Raw genomic sequence first — 17574 nt, 5'->3', positions numbered from 1 at the left:
TTTGGTCAGGTTAACTTTAGAAACCCCATGGAAGAAAACTGAGCAAAATGTATGTGCTTTAGTTGGTATGTAGTTTGGCATCTCTGTTGAGGGCAGGATTAAATTAACAACATTGGCAGCTAGAAGTGTCCTTACTTCTTTTTCTCTTCTGTGGGACTGACAATGAATATGGAACCCTAGAGTGTCATTTCACTGAGTCAGTTTTCACGTCTTTAGTCAGTGAATTAATTTACCAAGTCTATGGGAAAACTGCTAGAGAGTTAGCAATTTTCTCATAAAAGAGAATTCTCCTAACTTTTATGTATTTTATGTGATAATGAGATATGTCTTACGAATATAGTTCTAGAAGTTGGTGATGTATTATACCAGCATCAATACTGAAACTTCTCCCTGTTTCAATCTAGCCAGTTAATCGTAGTATAGTTATCTCCCACTGCTGTACTTACCAACTCCTCCCACCAATACTAACTCTCTTCTTCTAATTTAGTCAAAACCCAAGACACTCAGTTAGGAACTGGCATTATGGATTTGTCAAATAAGTTCTGTTAATTACCTCTTATAGACCAGTATGGTAGAACATTTATATTAGGTACACTAAAAGCATTTAATAGTATACTTAAATTATGCTAACAGTTTGCTGACTATGTTGTATGTTCTTAGGAAATGCAATTAGAAAATTACATAACATTGCATCTGTCATGGAAAAGAACCATAATTCTATTGTTATACCTTTTTCATATCGGATGCCATACTAATTACATAATTTGACAATTACTCACTCTAACAGATTATACACATCCAAGTCATATAATCTCTTTTGTGAGTTAGACAGCATTGAATAATTTTCAAATGACCCAATGGAAAATTAATGCACTGATTAGTATTACTAATCTTAATTATATATTTACAGCTTTATTAACGGTCCAAGGATAACATTTCCCTAAATACCGAAGGGGATTAGGATATAGATCCAATAAAAAATTAAAGAAGGCTTTAGATAGAAACATAGTCCCAAGGTAAATAAAATCAAACTGTATTCTAAGACTTTCCCATTAAGTACCTGCCTAATCCTGGAGGTACTGCAATCTATAATTTTCTTCCTTTTTAACTTAAAAATTTTCTTTGGGTTCTACTACTGCGCAAGCAAGGGCTGTGTATATCTAAAGCCTGTAAATTAACTAGTTGTTTTTCTTCCATCACCATACAAAGTGGAAAAAAAAAAACAAAACAACTGGGATCAGTGACTGCTTTCTTGTCTCAGTGCTCTGTTTCTATAAAGTGTCTTCAGGGGTGGGTTCAGTGTTAAAACTAACATTTGGTTATATTTCTTACTTTTGGATGTACCCTCAGAACCTCTGGCTAGAGCCTCCCATTTTGCTCCTTCTCAGAGTGCCCACCACATGTGTTAGTGTTTATAGATGCAGTGACAATCCAACTGTCTGTTCATTAAATCATGCCATCAAGCAATTAAGGTGACCCAAAATCCTTATGTGCCTAGTTCTTAGAAAGGTAAATAGGATTGGTATATAACCTATGGACTGAACTTGTCTCCAAAGGACATATCAATGGTTGGAACTTGTCTTGAGTGTGAGCTGGGACTCAGATTGCTCCATGAGTGCTTTTTCATGGTCAGTGTGGGTAGTTTCCCTTTGACAAGGAGGTCTGTGATCTGGGAGTGACTTTCTCATCCTACAGGGAAACTAATGTTTAGGTCACTGTCTCCTGCTCTATGGTATGTTTTTGACTCGTAGTCTTGCACTGTGGAAATGTTTTACAATCAGTCTGATGAAATTTGTATATACTTGCAGAGGTACACAATGTTCAACAACCAGTTATTCTGATTAATACTGTTGGCACTAAGAAAATGCCAAAAGACACTACGTGGTGCCAGTCTTTAACTGTTCAGTAGAAAAAAAACATAGCTTCATTTCTACTGCTTTAAGATTTTTACAAGATACATTGGTCATTACTAATGATGTCACAATATTTTATTATAGGTTACTTATGAAATTGCTGGTGCGATAGAAAAAAACAAAGATTCCCTTTCACAAAATCTCGTATTTGTAATGAAAAGTAAGTAAATGGTTTTGTGGTTGCTGTTGTTAGAAATCAAGATATTATGACTTGATTTTCATTTTCATTTTAGCTTTAAGAGACATTTATATATATTTTATTCCCAGTAAAAAAAAAAAGTCACCTTCATCTTTATGAAGTATGTATGGATTGTTTGAAATTTGCTCTAATTTTGAAAACTTTTAGAATTCAGGAACATAAAGCATCTTCATCATGTGATGTGATGTGATATGAGGTAAAGAACAAGAAGATATAGTATGATAGATAAGAGTGACTTACAGAAAACAATGGGTATGAATTAAAGCAAAAATAAAACCCAGAAAACAGGGAAACAAAATTAGGCTCCCAAAATCATAGAGGCTGCATTGTAATGTGCTGCACTGCTTGAGTGTCTTTCTAAAAGCAGGAACTTGTGGGCGTTCTTATATTTTTCAATGAATAGATATAAATGTCCATTGAAATGCAAAATTAAATGCCTTTTCCTGTGTATGTTTTATAATTATGCATAATAACAATAATGCAACCAATTTTATTAATTAATGATTCATAATTGGATTAATAAAAAACTTTCCCCTTTCTGTGAAAAAAAACCCAAAACATTTTCTCACAGAAGTGTCAGTGTGCCAGTGTTATTTGTCTTCAACCGCTGCAGTGTCTTTCACTTAATAAATTATATACTAGTATTTCTTTCCATAGAAGTAGAGGTCTTTTGAAGGTCATATTTGTCTTACAAATCAGCCCTGCTGTTACAATGTATTGGGTTTTAGCAATTTTAGTGTAAAATAATTGATGCATGTTAAAGGCAAACAATGTACATTTAGAATGAAAACAGAAATGGAAGAAATTTTCTTGAATATAAGCCTATTGACTGTAGTTTTAGAGACATTCTGGTTCTCACTACTTGGAATTTATATGATAATCTGCCAAAGAGTCTAAGAAGGTATGGCAACTTCCAGTTTGTTCTACAAGAGAGAGCATTCTTCCATTCTCTCACATAGTCTCCTTTTCCACTTTCATTGCCATTTTGTGTAATTAGCTATGTAACTGTTACAAGGGAAGAGTGGAGGATTGGATTGGAAATAAAAGTTTTGATATGCTGAGAGTGAGTGTATATCCAACTGAGAAGTCATAATAACAATTATAAGTAATGGAAAAATTCTGCAGACAGACTCTTTACAAACATGTAAATCATTTAAGGGCTATGTTACTCCTTTTTAAGTGTCTTAGGCTTCAGACTTACTGATTGTCAGTGACATGTTTCCTTTAGGGTCAGTTTCATAAGTTGTGTAGATGTATAACTTTAATGCATGCTTCTTTTGATTTTCATTGAATTTAGTTTCCTTTATCAAAACTTTTAACTGTGAGAACATTAAAATAACTTGCACATATGTGTAAGAATGTAGAACATACCTGATCTGACAAATAAATCAGGAGAGACTATTGACATAGGATTTATCTGTTTAAATTTGAAAGACATCATTTTTGTGCCTTTCCTAATCCTACTCATTACATTTAACGTATGGAGGTTGATGTCCACTGATTGTGCTGAAATAATTTGATTTATTTGCTTCACTGTCATCCTCATAATTTTATTATTCTTGTTGAGTAAAGAATAGCAATTTCCACAGAAAATGGGAAACAAATCTATTGCATTTAAGCATCTAGTAATACACCATTAAATAAAAACATTAATAAAGACAAAACTGAAGATTTTTACTTGCTATGCTAAGTTATTATTTGTGATGCTTATCCCATTCCTCTTTCTGTTTTTTTTTGTTTAGCCGTAAGATGGGTGTGATCATAATGCCAGTTTGCTAGTTCTTAAAAAAATTGTAACGGGATTTCAGGATGGTTAAGGATGTATCACACAACAGGTTCTTAATGGTTATTGATGATGTGGCAGTACAAGCAACATGTAATTATCGTGTTCATGTTAAAAAGCCTGTGACCATAATCTCATAAAGGATAATTTGACTGAAATTAGGATAAAGATTTTTTATCTTTAAAAACAGCTGTTGGAAGTGTATTTATTTTGAATGCATAATAATATATATGTATGGCATTGCCTTTTTTCTGTAGATGTTTTGAAGTATGGTCTTGATGTAGAGAAATGATGACACAATTTGCTACAGCTCTTGGAGTTTTGGAGTTTTTTTAAGTCTCTTCTCATCTTTTGTGTATATATAATTCTTTAGTGCAATGAGTGTCTATAATTTATTTCTGTCAAGGACCTTGGTTGTTTCTAAATATTACATGTTAGGAAATTGTGGTGCAGAACTCATCCCTTAATTGCTTTAATAGATGGATAAGTTGGGAGTCTGTAATGGAAAAAAAATCAAAGGTGATGATCACATAAGTAATTAAGTTTAGACAGATCATAGTCTGAAAAGTTTTCATTTATGCCCTCTTTTTGTTCAGCACAGGAATGCTGTTATTATCCTTAAATACTGAATGCTGTTTGATAACTAACATAATATAATAATTTATTAGTTTGTCCATTTGTTTTAAGTTTATTTATTTAATTCTCTCCTACTGTATGTCATTTTACTTCCAATACAATATAGAAAATTTTCCAACTAATTAGATAATTTTCTAACCACTTTACTAACTACTTTATCTTCATGAATTCCTTTCTTTTTTTTATTTCCAGCTAGTGAAAATGTAGTCATCAATCAATTGTTCCAGTCCAAACTGACACAAACTGGATCACTTGTTCCTCCATATCATTCCCTTAAAATCAAAGGGTGTAAAGCAGCTTTGCTGAGTAAAAAAACATCTGTAGTCTGTGCAAGTGGAGAAACAAAAAAATATATTGAGCTCAGCAAGGTAAGAATTTAGGACTCTTTCTGCTCTTTGCTCCTTGAAGATTTTTCTGTTATTTTATCATTTCTGAAATAATCTTGTTCTCTTCTTCATCCTCTGTAGTCATTAAGCTAAAATAATTTAGTACTTAATATCAACAGTAAAGCAGCAAAAGTGAGAACAGGTTCTAATTTACCAACACTAATAATTCTGGTTGGAGAGTCTCTTTCTTGGACCCTTTGAGCAGAAGGTTGGACAGGATGATAAGGTCCCTTTGTGCATGAATCCTTCCATGATTTCATGGTTCCAGGGCTTAACAGTGAATGCAATATTATTGATTTTTTGGCTGTATTGAAACTCTTCTGTGTTTTGTCTCCTTGACTGAGTTTATGGTGAATAGTTGAGTAAATTAAGACATAGGAAGTGGAAAAATAAAACTTTAATGTCTTTATTGTGTCAACCGGAAAAGATTTCTAGTTTGGAAAAGACAGTTTGTGTAGTTTTGTATGAAGATCAATCCTTTACATTTTGGCAAACATTGTTTCAAATGGTCACTCATATATAAATTTTCCCGGTCAATTTGAGATCAAATCAAACTCTCCCCATTTCTGAACTTGTCTCTTTTCCTGCTAGCTAAGTCAGCCCAAAAAGTTTAAAAAACCTTCAAACAAATAACAACAAACCACAACCAAAAACAAAAGAAGGGGGAGTAAGAGGGAAACTTTGGAGACTATCAGAAAATGAATTGTTCATATCACATGGAATGTCTCTCTTTTGAAGAGAAGTAATGCGATTTGGGAAGTCCATTCATGGCAGAGCTTTGGAATTCCTCCTTCTAGAAAAGAAGCAAGCAGTTCTCACAATGCATCAGCTGCCTCGCCAGGCTTCTTGAATCTTGCAACTCTATTTCTGGCTTACAGCTGCATAAAATTGATTCTGTCATGGGATTAAGGAGCCTGCTCTCATGTGTCATTGTGGAAGGCTTTATACAAGTATATCCACAGAATAGCAGTGGGACTTTACTTATAGTCCCCCTGCTGATTTCAGCATAATTCCTGACTACTGTTCTTGTCAGTAATCTCAGTGGAAAAACTTGAGTTGAACTGCGTGGTGTTGGTTTAATCTATATTTAACAAACAGCTGAGGCATTACAAGGTGCCTTTAGGTACCTCTCCGCTATAGTAACAGCTTCCTAGAGGAAGCTTCCTGAAGATGTGAAGAAGATCCTTGTGCCATACATGGGAGGAAGTATGAAAAGCACATCTAAGTTAGAAGCCTAATCAAGCCAGAGGAAAACACTGCACAGTTGGGATCTCTGAAATTGTATTGTTTTTGACCTGACCAGAATAGCTTTTAACTTGGACTTAGTCTCTTGAGAGATAAAAGGCATTCTATTCCTTTGGGAAGCGTGATAACTCAAGTCAGAAATTTCACATTCAGTGAGGGTGCTCTAAACCTTTAGGTATTAGATGGAAGGTGAGAGGAAGTTCATCCTTCATCTGCCCACGGAGACAAGGATGGCTTGCCTTCTCAAAGGTAGACTTTGAGAAGAGCTGTGCAGGTGAGACAGAACACCACTTGGTTTGTAGATACTAAGTTGGCCTAATTTGAGCAAGGTAATGTGCTGCCATGCAGGACTGAAGCAGAACTTCAGGTATTCTGAACTGTTCCAGCAGTGTCTCCAGCAAGAGACACTTGTTATTTTGGAATAGACACCCAATACAGGAGCTGGAAGTAGGTAAGTGCTCAGATTCTTTTGTGGATCAACCCTGTTTTGTTACAGTAATTCCTCCTCTTTTCCATTATATCCTTGAAAATCCACTATGGTGGATTGGAATAATGTTGGGTTTATTATTTTATTGTTATTGTATTTGGAAATGTCATGTAAGGGGCTTTTTGTTATCAGCTTAGAAATAGAAGTATTATATGTAATGTATTATACGCATCTTTATTGGGTTTATCCTGAGGGTAAAGGCAACAAAGGGAGGAAAAAAAATGAAAAGGGGAGGCAGAGAAGGAGGGACATTAAGGCAAAAATTATCAACCAGAGACTGACATTCCTTCTATGTCTGAAATTTGAGCTAAAACATACATCATACTATAGGCAGTGAGAAACATAAAATGGAAAGTTGTCATGTTACTGTGTATGGGCAGTCATCTACACTCCACTGTATCCAGGGAAGGGAATTAGACACTTCAGAAGTCAAATAGGAGTTTGTTGTGATTCTCCTCCCTTTTCACTGCAATCCTAGCTAATTGCTAGGTTATATAATTATGAATGTCTCTCTCTATGGCCGTGTATCTACCTATTTACCTTTCCATAAACGACTCCTTGATTTTGAGCACACTGTCACAAGTAAGCATAGTCTACCTCTTTAAACTAACAAACTTTAGCATGGTAGAATCCAAGACAACAGTACATCCATCCTAAGACAGACATGAACCGATCTACTAGCTGGCCAGAATTTTGGAGCACATAAGGAGTCATAGGAATTTGGGGATGCCAGCTCAAGTCTCTGTGATTTATGAAGACCATGTCCCCTTTTCAAATAAAATATATCTTCACTGATGTTCTCACAGCTCTTGCTCACATCAGTTCTTGCTCCCTTGTATTTCTGTCATCATTTCCTGGTGCATATTTTGGCCCTGTTGTCTTCCCCTTGCTTACTTTAGAAGAGTCAGTGTGTTTCAGAGTTCATACAGCAGAAGTCTAGAGATTTTTAGGAGGAGGTTTTAGCTTCTTAACAGAGATTACAAAGTTACATGTGTTTTTTTTTTCCTGTAGAATAGAGGTACAAGATTTTCCAATGTAAAACTGTATATCAGAGGGTAATAGAGAAGTACCATTTTGGTGATAAAGCCTTTTTCCTTAGTCCATAGCTGAAAATTTAAGATGTCCCAGTTTGGAGAGTTTGAATTAAACTAATTTTTTTTCTTTGCCTTGTTTCCTTTGTTTTTTCTCCCTCATTCCGAAGCAAATATTTCTTTCCCATGCAAAGAAGTGTGTATAACACAGGACAGCAGGCAGGAATTTCAGCATCTAAAGCATTGTTCCTGGCTCTCCCACTAACTCAGGAAACACTCTTGAATTAGTGACTTTATCTGTTGAGAGGAAGCATATCTGTAAGGTGGAGAAAATTCTATTTTAGTTATATTCCTCACTTATTTTTTAAACTTTAACGGAGAAGTATCATTGGCAGGCTAGCAGTTCTTTCTATGAGAAGACCTGGAACAAGAAGATCTCTTCTGCTTTTTAGTTTTGAAGGTGGGGATGAAGTTGCCTTTAGAATCTTATTGCATCCTAGTAAGTGACATTTGAAATAAAAAAGATCTCCAAAGTTTAACATAGTGAGTAAAGAATTGCTTGCAGTGCAATATTTTTAATGGCACTTGGCTTGAGAAGGCCAAGCTTAGAAAATGTACACTTTTTTGATAAAACTGGAAAAAGGAGTAGGCCAGAACATGCTGACTTGATAGAAAGGGATTTTTATGGGGTAAGTGGACTGAAAAAGGCAATGGAAAAGTCAGAGGTGAAAAGGCTGTCATTGATAATGAGGCTTAAATCTAAGAACTTTGCCAAATCCTGGAATGCAATAATTTTGCCAGCCTTTCTGTAGAAAGCGTAACAAAAGCCTCTAAATTCTGGGATGACTTTTAGGATGACAATTTCCATTTTAGTCTCAAAGATAAGAAGTAGAACAGTGAAAAATAAATTTGTTCTCCCCTCCCAATTCTGATGTATAGGATTATTCGAATGAGATAGGAAGTTGTTGACAATTTATGTCTATAATGGGTAAAAATATGTTAAGAAAGAAAAGCAAAATAAAATATTAACTGCACTCACATGTGCAAGAAGAAATGAGAAGAGTTTTTTAAAATATTATTGTTTTGCCATCAAGATTTTTTTTATAAGGTCTGCACTCTTGTATTTACTCACTTAAACATCTGCCAAAGACATGAGGCCCTTTTTCAGAGAGTTACAGAATTATGCTACTTATAGGCAGACTGTATGGGATACTAACTGCACAAGTCTTGCTTCTGCAATACAATTCTAGATCATATTGTTTTGCCCAATGTTTTGTAAAAGGTATTTTATCTTTCCAATGGTATACAGCTACTTTTGAAATCAAAACTCTCTTACCAGTCATGGCTCTGCAGATACCTGAGGATATTTATCCACTTTCCCATTTCTTTCTGAAACTCAAATGTTGTCTATGCCATAGTGTTTGTATAAATGTTTCCCTTTGTTAGTAAATTGTGTAACAATGAAAATTAATGTGGACTGCCCATCTTGAGACTTTTTTTTCTCCACAGCTGTTGAAAAAGAAAGGAACATCCTCATTTCTTCAGAGACTGGAACGAGGGGGCCCAACCACTGTGGCAATACAGCTCAGGGTCAGTGAACATCTTATGGACAGAAATTCACAAAAAATCCTGAGACATTTTAAAGGCAGAATTAGCCTTTAGTGTTATGATGGAAGAAAGAAAAATCATGTTTGTGAAAGCCACTTGCATGGCCAGTTCAACTCTTTTGAGAAAATGATGTTAAAAAGTTAGGAAGAACATACATGTTGAGACTGTGCTGCACAAGAATGGTTGATAATTGATTTGTTTGGGTTTTTTTTCCCCGCAGAAATCACTTGCAGATATTATTGGGAAGCTGCAGAATTGCACGCCTCATTCCGTTCATTGTATAAAGCCTAATAACTCCAAGTTGCCAGATATTTTTGACAACTTTTATGTGTCTGCTCAGCTGCAGTATATTGGTGTCCTAGACATGGTCAAAATCATACGACATGGATATCCAATACGTCTCTCTTTCACAGACTTCTTGTCAAGGTAAACTCTTTCATAAAACCTTTTTTCTTACCTTCTGTCATGTTCTAGTAGTGCTTGCAATGTTGTTTTGCTGATAAGTCTTTCAGACTTCAGAGAAAATCATGTCTGCCAGCAAGGGATATAGCCTTGTTATGTTTAAATTAAAAGAATCATGAAGTTTCTAGAAATATATTTATAAAGATCATCAGGAAAATATATTAAAATTTAAAAATAAGATGTCATAAAAGAGCTATATTTTTTATAATTTATGCTCGTTATATGATTTACAAAATACAGAATACTGCATATTGTCTGCAGGTAATTAAAAAGCATAAGGAGAAATAGTCTAATTTTTCCAGTTTCTAGGTATAGGTGTCATGAGTTCATTATTTTTATTTTGTAAGTTAGGATTTGTTTATTCACTAACACTCATACCAAAACTCCATTTTTATTATTGTTGTTAGAAATCAGTGAAATACTGAAATGATATGAAAAGACAAAAAGATACATGCCACTGCTTCTGTCTGAAGGCAAACTCTTTTTTCCCATCCTCAATTCAGTAGTGGGCTTTTAGCTCACCTACATTCTCAAATGTTTCAGGAAAGAAAGAGGACTGTCTTGTCCAAGAGATGTTTGTTTAGCAGGCTCATGCACTCTGGTATTAGGGAGGGTTCGAGACATACTGAAACTTGAAAACCATGACACTGTTAAAAGCTTAACAAAAACCAATATTTATTACCAAGAGGTGGCCAACAAAACGAACAAACCCAAAAGGGAGGAAGGAGGAGAGAAATACACCCCCAGCACGACCTTCCCAGTCACCCAGCTGTTGCCCATAAAGTTATCTTACCGACCTAGCATGCCCATAATTACCCATAGCAGAAGCTGCATCCTTGGAGAGTCAGTAAATTCACAAACTGGCAGGCGTCCCCGCCAAAAGGCAACATTGTCCTTGAAGTAAAGCTAGCTCTCCTCCAAGAAAGCACTATCTTCTTTTATACAATTAACTGAGTGACCACAACCTCCCAGGTGTGGCCAGCACCGCCCAGCCAGAGACCCTCAGTCCCACCTCCTGGTTATGTAAGTGCATCTCTTCTGCGCATGCGTGAGAACTTTGGAAATTCCCTCACGCACGCGCAGTATGCTTTGGGGGTCTTTCTTTGGCGGTCTCCTCAAATTCTCTTTCAAGTGACCTTGGAGGACAATTAGCCAATCACAGAACACCAATTAAAACAGTTTATACAAGAAGCTCTCTTCAAGGACAACTTTCCCGTTTATCAGAGCTTGTTTTCCCATAACTTGGCAGGGAGAGAGTAAAACTTTCACAGGTGGCGGGGCCAAACACAGACCAAAAGTATCAGCATAATTAACCCCTGATACAACTCTACACAAGTTCTTTCTCTCTGCATGTTCTACTTCTTGACTGATATATCAAGCAGTCACAATCTGGGTTTTGTATAGATTTACTTCTGAAAGAGTATGGGAGTATCAGCTGCTTACACACAACTTTCAGTTGCCTTCTTGGAAAGAGTTGTGGATGTTAAATTACTGCTTGGGCAAAATATTTTTTTCTCTGTAAATATTCAAAAAGTTCAGGAATATAGGAGCTTGTAATCCCACCTGTTTCAGAAGTAAGCCATTTCTGTCCTACCACAATATTCATCCTCCAGTATGAATTGAGAAGTGCAGGCTGGTTGAGGAGGAGATGCAGATAATGGTACATTTGTAAAAGAATGCTGCTTTTGTATTCAGAATTGGTATGGGCAATCTCTATATAGCCAATACAGGCTATACGGTCTATGTGGGCAATTCCTATATTATTGAATTGGACTTCAAGGGACTATTTCATGAGGACATAGCCACAATCTTTTCTACTGTTAGATCCTTACAGTGGTTCCTGGCAGAGATTTGGACCTTGCCACCCAGCTTTTTTCACTGCAATTCCCAGATACAGGTTGGGAATTAGCACAGGCTTGGGATCATTCCTGGTGGGCAGTATGGATGTAGCTGCTCTCTTCTGGAGAGTAAAGGAGAATAACCATGTGTACAAATCTACTTTTATCCAGTTGTTTTCAGTGCCAGTGGATGGTACCATGTGTGTTCACTCTAACAGTGTAGACATGAGTCTGGCATGTTTTCTTCTTTTTGGAGAAATTTTGTTTAAAAACATCACTAAAAGAATGTTTGAAGTTTAAAATATAATTTCAGTCTTTTTTGTCCACATCTTCAAGTACATCCCAAAGACAAATTTTACCTAAAAGTCTAGAAGATATCTGTTGCCTCACAATAAATATTTATTTACAGTAATGACAGTAAAACAAGAATAGCAAAAAAACCCCCAAAACCAACAATATGATGCCAGAAACATTTATGCTATTATTTTAAAGTGTTCTAGTTTTGTTACTGTGCATCTCTGCTCCTTTTACTCCACAATAAATTATCTTTACAGGTCCTTGCCATTTTTACATATTTGCACCAGGTCATAATAATTTTATTATTATACATAAAATTAATTAAACAATTATAGGGCTAGCATGGTGTCATAAAAAATGAAATTCATTTTATAATATTCCCTGTGAATATATGTTGAACCTACTTATAAATTAGCAATAATCACTTTGCATACATCTTTCAACACTAGAGATTTTTAAATCTGTGTGCAAATAGAAACACAGAGCTCTTAGCCCAGCTGTATTGAAAAAGACCATCAGCATTGTAAGGCTTTTTATAGTAGCCATTCCTGTCACATAGGCCAAAATTTACCTTGCTTTGTATGGCAGAACATGTGAATTCTTCACTTTAGCCGCTAACTATCATATTCACATTCCCTGTATTTGGATAATTCTTTCCATTTCAAATAGTCTAAGTGGGGCTATTTTTTCTGCTATTGGCTAAAAAGTACAACATTTTTAAGCAGAAAAGATATTGTTAGATTGTAGTTCTAAAGTACCATCACTTCCTAATGCTGTTGTTTTTTTTTTTCAGCCAATAGTCTACAGGTAAGAAAGAAATACTGAATTCAGAGGTTATGAGTTACCTTTTCAAAAAGTTTTTTAAAAAACTCTCACTTGTGCTGCATCTCTATATTGCCTGGGTAACTGGACAGGATATTCTTGGATACCAGATAATTAGTTTTGGTTATTTTTTTGTTAACTGGATTAGTTCTGTTGGCTGCTCAGCCAACTCTGGTCTTGTCTTACTATTCATTGATTGGAATGAGAAATTATTTTGTCAGATTTCCATGTAGGCTTTTAGACCTGAAGTTGATAGATGTTTTTAACCTTTCAAATTTTTATTTCCTTTGCTGGCAAACTGGTGTTTCTGGTATTCTAAAGAGAATTTGTGGCCCAGATCCCAACTTGAATTCCCAAAAGATAGTGAATTGCTATCCTCCCCTGCTCTACCTGCAATTTTTGTGCATTTACCTTCAGAGTCTTCCTTATCATAAAGGTAATGTGGTCAGAGTTAAAAATATCAATTAATTAAAAAATTAGACCCCTTTTTTTTGCTGGCTAATAAAAGAATGTTTAAATTAGGGGCCTTTGTGGCAAAGGGATAGAATATTGGAAGACCTGGGTATTCTATCAGCAATCAGTCCCATTTCTTTCTTAATTGGATGAAATTGAATAAATTTCTACTGATATCTCATGAGGGATTATTATGACTTTTCTCTAACATATTTATGAGTTGCATTTGAACTCCTACCAAGGCGAAAGAAAGACAGTAGCTAAAGAAAGGTCATATTTTGCAAGAGCACATTTTCCTGGGCTACAAAGCTTAATCACTTGCTTCTATTGCCTTCCTTTTGGATTTAGTGGTTCTGCTTCTGTATTATCAAAGTAAAAGTTGACAGCTGTGAAGTGAACCCCTCAGTCACCGAAGTTCGTTGATCAGAAGAGAAATCTTGTGGAAGTTCTCGTTCTTAAGTGGAAACTGTGACACTTACTCTCAATGAATATATAATAAAAATGGGAATTAATAAGGTCAAATGCTATTAAATCCTGTAAAAACAGATAACACCAATATAATTAAGAAATTATATATGTGATTTCAACCTATTTGCCAAGTGTTTCTGCTGAATTCACCTGCAGTGTTGGCCTGATTTCTAAAGTTCTGTGAGTAGAGAGACAGAGATCAGTTCTTATGTCATCTTAAAAATAGAAAGTTATGAATAACATGCATTTTAGACTCCTGGGAAAGTTTACCCCTATATTTGCTTAATATCTTCAGAATTGTTCTCCGTGGACTATATTTTTAAATTCTAACTTTGTTTTTAAGTCCAGGCAGCAGCACAAACAATTTTTTAAAGTCTTTAAAATTTCCATTTTGCAGCCCAAATTGTACATACAGGTAAAGTATCCTCAAATATCCTTTTTCCTGGAATAAAGAAAACAGTGAGATAGCTGTGGAATTAGGAACTGCCTGCAGATGGCTGTTTCTTTCCATTATTTAGTTTTGATATCTTATTTAAAATGAGGATAACTCCACACGAGATATACAAAAGCAGTTTAGTATGAACTTAGTAATTTATTATGTTTTTGGTACTTGGTCCGTGGCAATAAAGTTAAGTAAGAGTCTGTGCTCTATTACCACTGCAGAACAACAGGACTGAGAAACTCTGTACAAACTTAATATCTAGAACCTAATCTTTTTACATCAATTAATAAAATGAATCCTGGCTGACTTTTGTGTAATTCATCTCTCACTGAGCTCAAGGAAGACATGTAGGAGCCATTCTGAATATAAATTTTAAAAAATAATTATAGTGATATATAGTGATAAGGACCCATTTAGAGTAATGAGGTGAGCTCAGTGAAGTACAAGAATACAGATGTTCAGACACGTTCAGGTAAAAATGAGGCAATAAGATGCTCTGTTTCACTCTGAAAAATTTTATTTTGTTAGCATCCTCCTCTACAAACACTCCTTTATTTAACATTAGTGTTCTGTAAATTGAATTAGAAATTAAAATAAATTTTTCTTCTCTTTTCTTAAATGTCATTCACCAAGTTACTGCACTATACTCAGTTCCTTTCTCTGTCTGTATTTCAATTTCCTTGGTTAAGGAAGAATTTATGAACTTAGAGACTGAGGTTGACATGTCCCATGTTTCTTGTGTGAGGAAACTGCTTAGCAATGGAGACTGCAAGGTCCAGTTGCACAGGTCCTTAGATGTATCTGTGTTAGCCTTCCCCAACAGGTAGGAAACATTCAGAGCTGTTGAAGCTCAGGATAACCTCTGTGGATTATGTGAACTGATAAGCAAATGGAGCCTTTCGCTTAGCTGATGAGAATTGCAGGATTTCTTTGACAAAAATCATGTTGTTCAGAAAGCCCAAATAGTCTTCTACTGTGCTATTCCTTGCATTTATTTCTGCACTTTTTTGAGAGTTTCTTGGAATTTTATTACTGTCTCTCAGGTTTCTAGACTATCTTTCTTGGGTTTAACTCTGTCAACTCACCCTTGTGGTTTCCACCATGGAGATCCCATCCTGCCTTCTGTTGTTGCTCAAGAAACAGCAGAGAAATTTTGGTAGTGTGAAGGAGAATATGAAGGATGTATGTAGAGACATTTCTTACAGTATTGTTGCAAGAGATAAGTTACTAGAACGTTATGATTTACTATTTCTATAAATCTTTTACAATGGCTTTAGCTATGCATTTGCAGTCATGAAACTTAGATTATACGTAGCTACTTGTGCTGTTACGACAGTGTCAGGTACTGGCTTGGAGGGACAATGTAAGACTTGCTTCTCCTCCTTCTTGTCATCCTCCTCCTCTTCTTCTTTCCCTTCTTCCCCTTCTTCTCCCTTCTTTCATTAGCTGACCTTACTCTCCTATATGAATCAGATATCTTAAAATATGTAACATTTAAGCTTTAATAAAAATAAAGAGTTAACATTCTGATGAATTTTTGTTTTAAAGTAACTTCAAGAGATGGCAAAACATCCATTTTAATAGGAAATAGTAGGAAGGAAGATATGGAACACAGTAATAATGGATACTTATGGTAATCATACCAGGGAGGGTGAAACAAGTATGTTCAAAGACTGTTCTAATTACAGGTTTTCCTCTGATTTCAGTATGAAGTTCTTAGATTAATTTATTCTTTGAAGTTACACTGAACTGCAGATCCTGAAATCTCCACTTCTAGTCAGGGTAGCATTCATTGATACTGAAATGTTCTAATAGTGGTCTTTATGTAAAAAATGGCTTCAGAGCACTAAATTGTACTAACTCTGTTTCAGACAATTGACTTGACTTAGAGATCATCCTGAAGACATATCTTTTTTCTCAGGAAAGTTTATTTTCATGCCGATATCATTGCTTTGTCAAATAATGTCTGACCTTTTCCAAATACTATAAAGCCATTATTAATAGCTATTGTAATCTTTTGATCAAATTTACACTGTTAACTGATAAAGTATTGCACAGATATGTTGTTTATGTTTGTGAATCTTGTGTGGGACTCACCACTGCATATCTAAACTCCCTTTGTCCAGAAACATTCTGGTGTTCACTTCTTTTTATCTTTCTTTTCTCTCTCCCTTTTTTCCTCTTGAAAGCAAGGAAGATATAATATTTTATAATACATAATTTGTGAATTAAAAGTCAGCAGAAAATTTCAGAGTCTCATGAGCAAGTTAGGCAGGGCATTGGTGAGAATGATGTACTGAGTAGATTGCAAAGTGATAGGTCATCATCACACTGGCCCTTTTAGCTTTATTGTCTGCTATGCAATATCAGTAGTCTTCTCATAGACTACTACATTGATATGTTACCTTCAGTCCTTGCCAGGACAGCAAGAAGTAATCTGACAGGTATTAAAAAAGCAGTATTTCATTAAAGTAGATGTAATTATATCAGTTTATATCAAATGGCAGTCTTGTCATTCTGTAGTTTGTTGTGTCAACCTAGTGCTAGAAGTGATATTTCTGATTAAGGGTAATCATTTTTCTTTGTCTTTCTTTCAGAATGCAAGAAAAATTGAGTAACTGAAGTATTTTAAAGTCATCAGTTTTGAGGGCACTTTAAAGCCAAATTCATAAACATGGTAGTGACTAATTTCCTGTGAAGAATGGAGGTCATCCACAAAGTTTAAAACCATGATTTTTGAAATGACTATGTCTTTGGCACTTTTGGTAATTATTGTAGAATCACAGAATGGTTTGTGATGGATGGGATCTTTAAGATCACCTCGTTCCAAACCCCCTGCCGTGGACAGGGACACATTCCACTACCAAGTTGCTCAGGGCCCCATCCAACTCCTGAACATTTCCAGGGATGGAGCATCCACAACCTGTTCCTCATCCTCACAGTAAAGAATTTCTTCCTAATATTTCATCTAAACTTGCCTTCTTTCAGTTTAAACTCATTCCTCCTGGTCCTACGAGTAGATACCCTTGGCAAAGTGCCTCCCTGGCTTTACCATAGGCCACCTTTAGATACTGGGAGGCCACAATAAGGTCACTCTAGAGCCTTTTCCTCTCCAGGTAAACAACCCCAGCTCTCTCAGCCTGTCTTCATAGGAGAGGTGCTCCAGACCTCTGACCATATTCGTGGACCTCTTCAGGACTTGCTCCAACAGGTTGATGTCCTTCTTATGCTGGGGACCTGGGATATGGATGCAGGACTCCAGGTGGGGTCTCACCAGAGTAGAGGGAGAGAATTGCCTCTCTCGACCTGCTTGTCACACTTCTTTTGATGCCACCCAGGATACAATTGGCTTTCTGGGATGCAAGTGCACATTGCCAGGTCATGTCCAGCCTGTCATACTCAAGCACCCCCAATAAATCACTGTGATGAAGAAGTGTCATTTGGTTAATGCCAGCTGCCAGCTCACTCCCACATGGGGGAGATAATTAGAAAAGGAAAAGATAG

At 35.8% G+C, this 17574-nt stretch overlaps 1 protein-coding gene across 5 annotated transcripts in view; it reads left to right on the top strand.

Annotated features, from left to right (window-relative positions):
• MYO16 (myosin XVI) overlaps positions 1-17574 on the top strand; it is a 375232-nt gene that overhangs the window by 272159 nt on the left and 85499 nt on the right. For all 5 annotated transcript variants that reach the window (XM_064646535.1, XM_064646539.1, XM_064646537.1 and 2 more), the window contains 4 exons: positions 1998-2073; positions 4724-4899; positions 9190-9270; positions 9509-9714. In XM_064646535.1, coding sequence (XP_064502605.1) covers positions 1998-2073; positions 4724-4899; positions 9190-9270; positions 9509-9714 — 539 coding nt within the window. The remainder of the gene's footprint in view (positions 1-1997; positions 2074-4723; positions 4900-9189; positions 9271-9508; positions 9715-17574) is intronic.

This window comes from Pseudopipra pipra, chromosome 2 (genome assembly GCF_036250125.1).
Source record: "Pseudopipra pipra isolate bDixPip1 chromosome 2, bDixPip1.hap1, whole genome shotgun sequence".
In the NCBI taxonomy this organism is placed as follows: domain Eukaryota; kingdom Metazoa; phylum Chordata; class Aves; order Passeriformes; family Pipridae; genus Pseudopipra; species Pseudopipra pipra.
The sequence above is the reverse complement of the archived record's forward strand: the minus strand, read 5'-3'. Positions and strand labels throughout refer to the sequence as shown.